Consider the following 12,251-nt stretch of genomic DNA (forward strand, 5'->3'; position numbering starts at 1 on the left):
TGTAATATGTGTAACAAAATCCTAAGAATGCAAATATTAAATGCAATTATTTGAATAGATGTATATGTTTGCTTCTGATGATATACATACGATTTATATATGTATCACTTGTGAAGTGGCTTGTCTGTGCGTGAAGGAAGGAAACACTTTATAGGGATTTTTATATTTACAAAGTGTTCGTTTCTATATGAAATGGGAAACTGAGCTGGCCACTTGGAGGCTTGTGATTATGTACCAGCTTGCTGTGATCCATTTGAATGCTTCCTAATAACACAAGGTAGGGGACTAAAAAACTACTTTGGTGTCCTAATCATAGACAGAAATTCTCACAAACAGACTATTAAGGCTTTTAGAAGTCTTAAAACCAGTGTGAGTCATTATCTTGTTTTCCAATCAGGTTTCATCTATTAGATCCAGCTGCTGGGAAGAAAACATCAGGCTTCAGTTCAAACATTAGTCTACAAAGTATTAAAAATGGGTAAATCTTAAAGGTTGTTCAAATAAATGAAACCAACGTTTTCATTTTATTGTATTTCTCATTTATCCTCATTTATTAAAGCAAACCTATACTTAAAATCTAGGACATAGGACACTTAGAAAAGCAGGTGGTTAAAAGCATGAACATTTTTTTCGACAACCCCCTGTAAACCTAATTATTTACCTTACTAGCATTTGTAGGCATTTATAATGCCCAAATGCTGCAGTGCCCATAAACTCCTCTCTTGTGTGCTGGCCTATCGCCATGAATAAAGATTTATGCAAGGTTTTTTTTAAGATGTTTAAATGCTGACAAACCATTTGTCTGTATCCATATAACACCTAAAATTTGGCCATCTTATTAGGATACTTTATTTTACTAAAAAAATTATATGTTGTCTCATAACTTACAATTTGCTGCAGAAGAGAATTACCATTCTTGATGGTTTTTTGACTCTCTTCATACTTCCTAGGCTCACCGAAACCTTTGGAGCATTTTACATTATCAAGGGCATAAACAATATTTACATTCTAATACTAGTCGTAGTTAACATCAGCCTTTTTAAATCTTTTTACCATGGGGGAAACCCATTTCCATAACTTTCAGGACTTCAAGGAACCTCCACTATATTTACCATGTCCGCAGTACATTAGTTTGAAGCTTCTTATAATGCTCTCCATTGGGAAGTCACCTTTGCACCAAAAAAAGATCATTGGTGGTAATGGGTGAAGGCACAAATTATTCATTGCTCAAGGAACCCCTTGCAACATCTGGAGGAACTCTGGTAGAGAAACACTGGTCTAAAGGCACAAAGTTAGGCCATATTCACATTGTTTCCAAGCCTTTCCTGGGTGGCTTCTGGAAGCTGCCAGCCACCAGTCAGTTGCCACTGTGATGCTAATTTTAAAATGAGTGATTGTCCAAAAGAACTCGTTTACAAGGGTGGTGGTACAGCTAGCATTCCAAGTAACTGTAGTTACTGGGTAGTATGTTTCCCATGGCTACCCCTATAAAGAATGAGGGAGGTTGATGACTGTCTAATAAAAAAAATGGTAAAATAGTTCCAATGGGGACAAAAACTGCAGAAAAAGTAGGAATAGTATCACCTACATTTTTTGTAGAACAGCAAAAAGATGGTTTCTAGTCTCCCTTCTGTGTGTTTAGGACTTGGCCTGATACCTCTGATTGACAGACTATGGGAGCCCTGAAGTCCCCATACATCAAAAACAACCTTGAGTTAGGAATCAGAAAATGGACTAAAAGCATTGCCTGTAAGATAGTTTACAGAAGTGAAGGACACTTCGCTGCAATAAATGGAATAAACAAAGAAGCCACATTATTGAACCACAAAGATCCCAGAGGGGAAATTAAAGGGCACTTCCTAAAATCTTGTTTTTCCTGCAGGAGTGTTCAGATCCGCAGAATATCCCTTTCCATCTGACATACACATCCACTGTTTAGGGCTCCCTCCTCTGAGAGACAGCACAATTTTTCTTTAGAGTGGCCGCAACTATCTTTGATATCATCATTTTTTGTTTAGCTCTATTGACATTTGGGTGCTTAAAGATGATTTGTTGTAGTACATGTTTTTTTGGAAAAGTATAGGTAAATAAGTATTGATTACATATTTAAATTTACCTGCTTGAGTCTTCATATAGTGATGGCACTGCTTCGGACTTACTTGCAGAAATGTAAAACCAGAGATATATTACAGTATTTAATACTTTAAAATTATAAATTTAATTTCAGTTTATTCCTCACGTCTTTCACTTGCTTCAAAAGCAGCTCTAATGGATAGAAAATATGCCTCTTAAAACTGGCCCTTTGTGACCTTTTCTAATATAAGAAGCCTTAATATGTATTTGAAAATGTAATGAAATGGTACTTAAAGCTGAACTTCAGGCAGATAAAAACAAAATGATGTTGCGTGTTACTTATTTATGTATTTTAACATACAGCAAGTATTATCTTGTATGTATATAGTACCAACAGATTTTGCAGTGCTTTACAAAGTCCATAGTCATGTCACTAACTGTCCGTCACAGGCGCTCACAGTCCCCACCACAGTCATATCTTGTTATCATAGTCTGTGGCCAATTTTCCTGTAAAGTCAATTAACCTAATTGTATGTTTTTGGGACATGAGCGGAAACAGGTATGCCACACAAACACGTGCACACAGTGTCCTGGGGGGGTGGAGAGGTGACACCCCTTTTACAGGAAAATTGATATCACCAGTCTGGTGGCAGTGTTTTGGTAAATTGGCATTGCAGAATTGCAAAGCCTTCAGCAGATTAGACCATTCAAATATCTATATTTGAACTGTGTATTGAGCTGTTTGCCTGGAGTTATTCTTTAGGATGAAATAGCTAGATGACAGGTCTAGTGTTGTAAATTGAATAAGCCTATGTCCTTCACTCTTGGGTTAAACACCAGCTCATTTATCATAACAGGCAAAGCAATTACATGACCCTGTTAGCCGGGGAAAGCATACAGCCTGGTAACTTAAACAATGGCATTTCTCTATTTAATTTATTGCTCGTTGATGACAGAGTTACAATCTCTCCCCTGTTCTGCCCAGCTAGTCAGTTTTTGTTACCTAATTACAGCTTGGCAATAAACATTAGAAAATTGTGTTTTCAAATATACCAATTTTTGAGATATAAAATACATTCTTTGGGGATCGCAGGATTATTTTTTGTAAGTACATTTCTGTTTTTAAACTTTTAAGTAGATAAATGCTGACTTCTTTGAAAACATGAATGTAGTAAAGAAATAAAAAGCTGCCCCTACAGCTCTTGATGTTTTACTAAAACCTGTAAATCCATAGGTCCCCTGCTGTACCGGCTGCTGGGAAAATGTTAAGGAATCATTTTATCTAAACACCGTCATCAATATGCAGCCAACAAACATCCCTCAGTATGACAGTGAAAAAAACCCTAATGATTTTCTGTCTTGTAGTATGTGATCCTGAAACGTTTGGCGCCCATGTATATTTATATGATCTGTTAATGAACGTGCTTTGCATTAAGGCACTTTGTTAAAAATGAAGAGGCTGTCAAATACTTTTTTTTTCAATGTACTCCATTGCATCATGCAATTCAATGCAGATGTGTTGCCTTATTTCTTTATGGTGTCAAAATGAATGGTACCACAACAAGGCAATGCTTGTTATGTTTATTGTGGGCATACCCACAACTCAAAGATGCAAGTGAGCGTGCAAATATGTCTACTAATATTTAGCTTTCCAAATTGCATAATCTGTTATTAACATGTCTTTGTTTCAATTTCTTGAAGAGGCAATAGGGAGAGAGAACCTAATATTGCTTTGTTTTATGTTATGCATTTTATAGTGTAAGCACAACTTTTATAACTTTTACAGCAGGGGTCAGCAAACTTTATTGGCTACTACGCCATTTTAGGAGGTCAAGAAAGCACACTAGGCCAGACTCTCTTTCGAATCCCAGCCAGGAATGCCCCTAAAGGGAAATCCCTCTCCTCCGCAATGCATATGGAGGAAAGGGAATGTCCCCTTACCCCGGCAGTGGAAGTGTTAACGCCGGCCACGGAAGGGAGGCATACCAAAGAGGCTCAAGGGCCGTGGCTTGCGGACCCCTGCCAGCGGGCATTAGGCCGGATCGACCAGGGGGGCATTAGGCTGGAATGGACTACTGGCTAGGACGTATCTGTTCTAAAGGCCAGAGTTTGCTTACCCCCTACACTGGTATCTAGTCTTTTTTTCCTGTACTTGGCTATTTGGCCTTAGCTTCCACAATTCATACTCCTTATAGGTCCCATAAACAACTATGCATGTGTGGTATGATGTTTTGTTAAACTACATTTCTTTACACTACAATAGCTTTCAACACACATGGGGGCCAAAACATTGTCAGTTAACTTAAACACTCCCATTTATAGGTAACTATACCTGAACATCTTGCATTATTTTCAGAAATTGTAGTGTATGCTCAGCTTAAACCAGTTTTAATGCATTTTAATGAATAATGTTCCTTAAACCTCTAACCTTATTCCTTATGTTAAATACTTTACAGCTGAATAGCAAAATGACTTGTAATTTAATAATGCTTCACTAGGGAGAAAGGATATTCAAGACAAATCCACTTAGAAGGATCTCATCATAGCAAGTTAAACTTTCTAAATAGGAATGTGAGTCAGTGTAGCAAGAGCAGTTTTGTTAATCAATATTCACTGGCAAGAATAAGCCATTAAATATCAGCAGCACTTCATCTTATTTCCACCAATATCATGACAAAAAATGTGCCTGCATCTCATAGGTCAGTGTCAGTGTTGCCAGTTCCTCACTTAGCAGTTGCAGGTATCTCTTGTGCTACTACAGTTCCATATGTTCGAATATTCTTCCTTTTAATTACATAAGCTACTTTATATACATCTAAAGGACTATTTTTTGATTGTTTTAATTGGTTCTGTGGTGCAGGGTTGTGGTCATGAAGCAGACTATCTTGTCTCAGCATTCTGGATCTCGGCCCATTAGCTACTTACTCTGGGATGTATAGGCTGAATCCCAACAAGGATGGCAGAAAGTAGGATGATGTGAGTTTAGTAGTTATGTACCTAAAGCCAACACTTTTATTTTGTTATGTTTAGACTAAAGCAGTTAATGGTTAGAAGCACTCTCACTGTTGTTTTATTTCCTGTTGTTTATATCCCAGTAGAGTAATTTTTCTTAATTCCTGAGTAAGTAAAATCCCCTAATAAATAGTTGGAAGCTGAATGAGTATCCATATTTGAAGGTTTTCCCTTATGTTCTGTTAAAAATTAGATTAGATTTCCCATCACTTTGACCCAGTCGTCTCCAGGACAAATGGAGGAGACTTTAGTATTTCCACCCTCTAACCCTTTAGATTATTATAGATAGTATTAGTAATGTCAGAACAAGGATTGTATAGGCCTTCGGGGAAAAAAGTAGATGGGTGCATTGCCAAGGACATTGGAACAATTGAACCCACACGGTAATTTAGTGATCCACCAAGGATAAAACACACCTGGAGACCGTTGTACATATGTACATGTACCTTTACCAATACCTCTGCCAAGTGGTATTGACCCCACAACTATGCAGGCACTATCAAATAGGAGGGGAGGTCAATCAGCCAAAGTTTGATTAAACCCTAGTATCTTCTGAAAGGTTTTATGGAACCCTAGATGAGAATGACTGGAGCTGGAAATGCTACTTTATGTAGGTAAATGCAACCGTCCTACAAATAAATTATCTTAGAATGTTAGCCTAGTAGGAAATGTATTTTGTGTGTGTGGTATCCTGCAGGTGAGCCATTCACATTAGCCCGTCAGTGCTTTTGATGTCTAATGTACCACCTTAGTCATAAAGTACAAACTTAAGGGAACCACTTTGGATGGACATCCATTAAACCGCCAGTATGATATGTATGGACTAACAGTGAGGACCAGGATACCTTAATAAAAAAATTAAGGATAAAAAAAAAGCCCACATAGGGTAAAACATTCCACTAGTTCCTTCTGATAAAATAATGCTTTAACCTCGGGTCTGAACATATATCAATATGTCATCTGGTAATTTAAAAGAGCTAAATCATCTTACTGTCATTTATTTTTGCCAATCTCGGTATTCAAGGTCTGAAAGCTTTGAAGATCTCTGCACTGAAGTGTCTGATAAGTAGTACTTTTGTAGACATGCAGATAATTCTACTCAGCAATAACTTTGCAGCCCTGGGCAGTAAGCCATACAATGATCTTTGCACAAAATACAAGAAGTTGAGAAAGCTTGAAATATTTGTCATTGCTTTTGCAGTGTATATGAATGTAACCTATTGTTCCTTTTTTCTTTTAATCTACCTTTTTAAAAAAACATTTTTTGGCAAAATATGGCCAAGTAGGACAGTCTACTTTTTTATTAGTAGGAGGATTGGTAGGTCCTAAATGCTGTATTTAGAAAAAGTCCCTTACCCAGGCTACATTGTATATTTTCAATTTTACATTTTTGTGTATTTCAACTCTAGTAACATATGACCTTCTAAGGAATGTGTTGCATTTTTGCAAAGTTTCATAGTTTCCCCCTGTGATGTAGCTATTGTACTGTGCAAAAAATATATTAATATAGTTATTCTAGGACTATAAATAAACACATATATAAAAATACTGGGGCCATGTTATTTATCGACACTCTTGGAGCCAATGTAGGTAGTAATGTTGAACAGCCTTGTATATGGTCCTCTCCTGCGCCTAGTTATAGTTCCCTTCCCCTGCACACTCTGTCTTCCACGCAATAAGCATTAGAAGCTACAGCATGTATCTTGATTCCATTTTTTTCCTGGCTGATGGACTACAAGGATCATCCAGCCCACTTCCCCCTTCATCTGTTCTCTCCTGGCCTTCCCCTTTCAGCTTTTTGCTTTCCATTTTTGTTTCTCATGCAGTCTCATGTTAGTCATGTAGTGTCCGCTTCATGTGTGGACATTACCTTGCATGATTTGCATTGAAATGCAGGCCGCCATGGAATGGCCATGTACTGTTACAGTGTGTTTCCGGTCACAGAGACTGGCAGGGACTGTGGACTCCTATTTCCTGGCTCTTGAGGATCGATCTTTTGTAATCCTTGGAGAAGAAGGGATTACACAGTACAGAGTCAAGGCCAATTCTCACAAGTAGTTGTTTTTCCACCAATTCTCTTGGAATTTCATTACATTTTTCCCAGCAGTGCTGAATAGCTATTGTGGCCTTTAAATAAACTAATTTTCGTTTAGGTTTTGTTATGAAATTATGTGCACCTCTTGACAAGAACAGGGGAAGCATGAGGCTGATCTGAATTATTTAGACTGCTATCTTTTATATGAAACACCACAGAATTTACCACCATTGTCACCTACTGTCAACTGCTAGGTGCCGGAGAACAGTGACAAATAGTAATCACTAGGCTTTTCAGAAGTTTGCAAAGTGGTGCATTCTTTAACTTTAAGTGTAGTCACTTAAAAAAGAAAACTTGAAAATAAAAAAAAACTTGCTAATTTAAGTCTTTGGGGAAACGGATCCTGGACTTCATGTATTGTCAGAAAGAAATGCATAGATCTTAAGGTCTGTTCCCTCTACAGCTATGAATTGTATTGAATTTGAATGGGGAGCCCAATAAACCACATTGCACAGAAATGTTGCACATGCTGTGCCTTTGAAAATGTTGTGCATTGTCATCAGTTGTGCCAGAGTATAGTATTACTGTATTAAATCTAGCAACTCTAGTTCCAACTGTAGCTTGGATAGTTATTAAGTATCCATCATGTTTATTGAATCAAGCAAGATATTGTTATTAAATACTGTCAGTGGCAAAGAAAAAATATCTCATGCTCTATTCATTACAAACTGCTTGACATTCAATAAATGTAAACACTTAAATGACTAGCTGATTGGCAACTTTTCTTCTGCACAGATTTACTACCTTCCACATTTACATGTCTGCTTCTTTTGATGTTGTTCTGCTTATATGTAAGACCTAAATGCAAGGATGCAAGCTAAATGAGTTTATGAATATAATGCTTTTAGTCACTTATTGTAGAACAACACAAGGAACAAGGAAAGGTGTTGCCATACTAGAAAAGAACAGGTTTATCTAATCTAATCTGTTAATGGTTCTACTGGCAGGCTTAGCAGATGTTTACAGAATGTTCCAGTGGCTACCTACAAAAAACAGCCTAGCCTATGGGGTATAGGCAGCCTACATCACATATGTGGTTTTAAAGTTTAATCAGTTATACTTCAAGGGGCCTATTATTAAGCATGAAATATATTTTTCACCAAATGTTCTCTGGTGGTAACTTATTTGCTGTCTTTTAAAATACATGCACTTTGGAGATTCACCTGCAGAGAATGTTTGATGAATGTTAAAATTGTCAGAAGATTGACGCTGGAAACATTCTTTTGTGATCATTTCCAGTAGCAGATGAATGAACAAATACTGTACACCGTGCTGATCTGTTCATGGAGAAGGGAGGATGAGCGAGCCGCACCCTGCTGTACTTCATACGTTGTTCATCAGTGTACCACAGTGTGTTATTGAACAAAGTTGGGGGACTGCTGTACACATGACAGATGTTCGGCCGACACAAGCACAACCCATAGTGTACGTCACTGCTTTATAAAAGGACTTCTGGAACTGTGATTTTGAGTAATTGCAGGAGATAAAGGACCTCACAGAACGGTGATCAAAATTCTTCCATCAGTCTGTGTTAATTGAATTATTTCTAGAGCCTATTGATAGACATCTGTACCTGTCTGTGTATTTTTATTACTGAGAATATTAAAATCGGACAATCTTGTGGGAAATAAAACCCTTGCAGGTTCTGCAGAGTGATTGCTTTGCGGTGACACCTGTACACATTCCATTAGTAGAGCCATCTCAAGGCTCCTTCAGTCAATCAAAGATAAAGAGCTATTCCTCAGCCTCTCTCTTGGTTGGCCATAATGCACAAAATGTATTTTGGAATAGTTTCTTCTGACTGGCCCTGGGGTTAAAATGTGTTAATTGCCTAAAACGTATGCCAATACTGGAAGGGGAAGTAACATAGCCTTGGAAGTTACTTGTCATTTGACATTGGGGGGGGGGGAAGAAAATCCTACAAATAAATGGATACATCTAAGCCAAATTTTAGCATTTATGATTTTCATAATATTCAGAGCTCTTTATAGGAGGTTTTGGAAGAATAAAACCTCATTTCACCTATTTACAAAATGATTTATTATTGAATGTGTGTGTAATATATATATATATAATTTATATATATTGAAATCTAAATCTATATATATTGAAATTGAAATCTAATGTCGAGCATAAAGCTTGTATGTAGCCTAGGAGTCCATGTATATCAGTTTATGATCCAATTTTCCAAAAATTTACTTCAGACTTGCTAGCATTTGGGTTTCGATCATCGAAATCAATGTAAGAAGAAGAGATACAAAGTCTGATTCTCACTAAACTTTCTGTTTCACATGTATTCAAGAGCCTCCCAGTTAACATATAAATAGTCAAAAAACTTTTGTATATGGTTAGGTAAATCAAACTTCTAGGCACACAGCTTAATGTACAATTTGAATAAATAATTTTACTATTTTGCCTATTTACTAATATGAGCTGTCTCTGGCTAGTCCAATGCTTTAGCCACTTCTCCAATGCTTCACAGACAAGTGACATGATTCCTGGTTTACTTATTAATAATAGTATTTCTATTAATATTATTAATTATATTAAACAGGATTTATATAGCGCCAACATATTACGCAGCGCTGTACATTAAATAGGGGTAGCAAATGACAGACGAATACAGACAGTGACACAGGAGGACACTGCTCCGAAGAGTTTACCAGTCCCCTGTTTGGTATTTATTGGTGAATAATAGGGAAGTGACTCAAATAAATAGGAAGACTAACTAGTAAGAAGTAAAGTATTGTTACAGAGTTCATGACAAGATTGGGTGTTGGGGATAATGAGTGCATGTTTGTATGTAATATTCTCCATAAGTCCTTTTAATTGCTTGATATGATATATAGATAGGTTTTCATATGAACATGTACAGGTTCTTCCATTTGTAGCTCTTTATGTCAGGAAGAATAATCCTCACTACTGAATGGCTTGTGAAAGAAAATCCCCTACAGGATAGGCTGTTCTAAGTATTTTGTTAAATAAGTAAAGCTACCGATTGTCTCATATACCCCATAAATGATAAACTGTGCATGGAAAATACATTGCATTGATAAGGTTATTTATAGTAAAGAGGATTTAAGTCTGAAAATGAATGTATGTCTGTCTATTCTTTAAAGATAAAAATAGCTCCTAATCGTTATCCTTAACAGGTCCCCTGATTCCTTGGTACTTCCTGCCTAACACCACAGTTAAGGGAGTAAAAAATGTGAAAGGCAGCGGTATTAATTGCCTCGTCCCTTGGCTGCTAGATAGAAGCAAGTAAACAATATCAGTCAACATCACATATGAAAATTTGTAATTACCATTGTTGGAGCAATGTGGAGCACCGAATGGTAAATGGAAACACCAGATCTACAGCCGGACTGGCCAACCGCAGTGGTGGGCACCTGTGTTGTTTAGGGTAATACTGTATCATATTTTGTAAAGGTGCTTGTGAGCCATAAAAATTGGGTGAATTAATTTTTTAGCACTTTCAAAAATAAGAGCAAACTTGTGTGTGCAGTATGTGGTATTTTTTTTCTTTTCATCATTTATTTATTTTTGATGTGCATACACATAGCTGGTTCTCCCCACAATGACCATTATAATGCTATTTCGGATCTGATACTTTTCTTGGCAATAATGGAAATTCTTTAAAGCCTATGTAAACACAATCAATACAATCTGATATGAGCTTTTACCATGTTAGTGATATAATATTTATGTATTTGAGCAGCTTTTTATAAAATAATACCTGTGATCTTGCCAAAAAATGTTTTTGGATACAGAATAACTACACTCAAGTGAGTGCCATAAATGTGCATCTCAACACACATTACACAGGCATAGCACACTGTTTTCACCATTGGGAAACATTCTCAGAAATGCCCCTGCAGCTATGGCTGAGGAACATTCATGAATTAAATCAAATTTGAAAACGCGTTTTAAATAATTTTAGGGTCTTAAGAATCTAAAGCAGATTAAATGGAATCACATACATATACTGTGGGTGAACATAACCCTGTGACCAGCTGCCGGAGTTGTCATCTACTCTTAGCAATGTCTGAACAAATTGGTATGTATGGATAGGCTCAGTTGCAGCACTTGACTTGCCCTTTAATTATGGAAGAGGAGTGGTGCTGCAAGCTTGGAGAGGCTTATTATGTGTTATGGGGACTTCCCACAGCCTGACATAAAACACGCCAACAAAATAAGCAGTTTTCCTAATTACACTGTGTCTGTCAACTCTGTGCTATTTGCCCTTTTCTTGTCATATTATTTAATAAAAATCTAAACTAAAAAGGCACACAATGTATACATGCAAAAAAATCCTGTTGATCAGAATAAAGCTTTATTTACGGTATATGAAAATCAAATGTATGCTCGCTAATGGGCAAAATAGCTTGGGAAAATGGACATTTGTAGACAGAGATGTAGGTAAGATGATCATTGCACTGCTTATTATCACAACGCCTCTGATTTCATGGTGTTCTGTTTTTTTTTTCTTGCAGTGGGATCTGGTCTGTGACTCATCATGGAAAGTTCATATAGCTAAATTCTCACTGGTTGTCGGGTTGATATTTGGATACTTGATAACAGGATGTATTGCTGACTGGTAAGTTGTATATTCTCATGGTTGTCTCACTGTATCCATATTGAGAAGCAGATGTCAAGCTATAAAGTACTCTGCCGATATCAGAGAGTCATTGTCTGATTGAGCAGATTGTTACATCCTAATGGCAAACCTATTGATCTTGTCAGTGAGATAGCTGATCAGCATTGATTGCTTGTTTTTCCCTTATCAAGCCCATCTTTATTTATTTATAATGTAATGTTATGAAAACACATTAGTCACGATTTAGCCCCCATTGTTTTTGGGTTATTTGGTAATTCCTACAAAAATAATAAACAATTAAACATAAGAGAAGCAAGTAAAGGAAAATTGTCACCCCTAACATGCACATACACTTATACCCAGGTGTTTGGCAGCACAGGTTAATAGAGTTGTAAGTGTTCCAAATATTGTGTAGTATATTCCACACTCCTGGTTTCTGTCCAGGTGGCACACAAGGAAAACTTTTCTGGTAGT

At 36.9% G+C, this 12,251-nt stretch overlaps 1 protein-coding gene across 1 annotated transcript in view; it reads left to right on the forward strand.

Moving 5' to 3' along the window:
- Positions 1-12,251, forward strand: part of SLC22A23 (solute carrier family 22 member 23) — a 79,237-nt gene that overhangs the window by 19,184 nt on the left and 47,802 nt on the right. The window contains exon 2 of the mRNA XM_072411775.1: positions 11,674-11,777. Coding sequence (XP_072267876.1) covers positions 11,674-11,777 — 104 coding nt within the window. The remainder of the gene's footprint in view (positions 1-11,673; positions 11,778-12,251) is intronic.

Source organism: Pyxicephalus adspersus, chromosome 5 (assembly GCF_032062135.1).
Source record: "Pyxicephalus adspersus chromosome 5, UCB_Pads_2.0, whole genome shotgun sequence".
NCBI classification, from domain to species: Eukaryota; Metazoa; Chordata; class Amphibia; order Anura; family Pyxicephalidae; genus Pyxicephalus; species Pyxicephalus adspersus.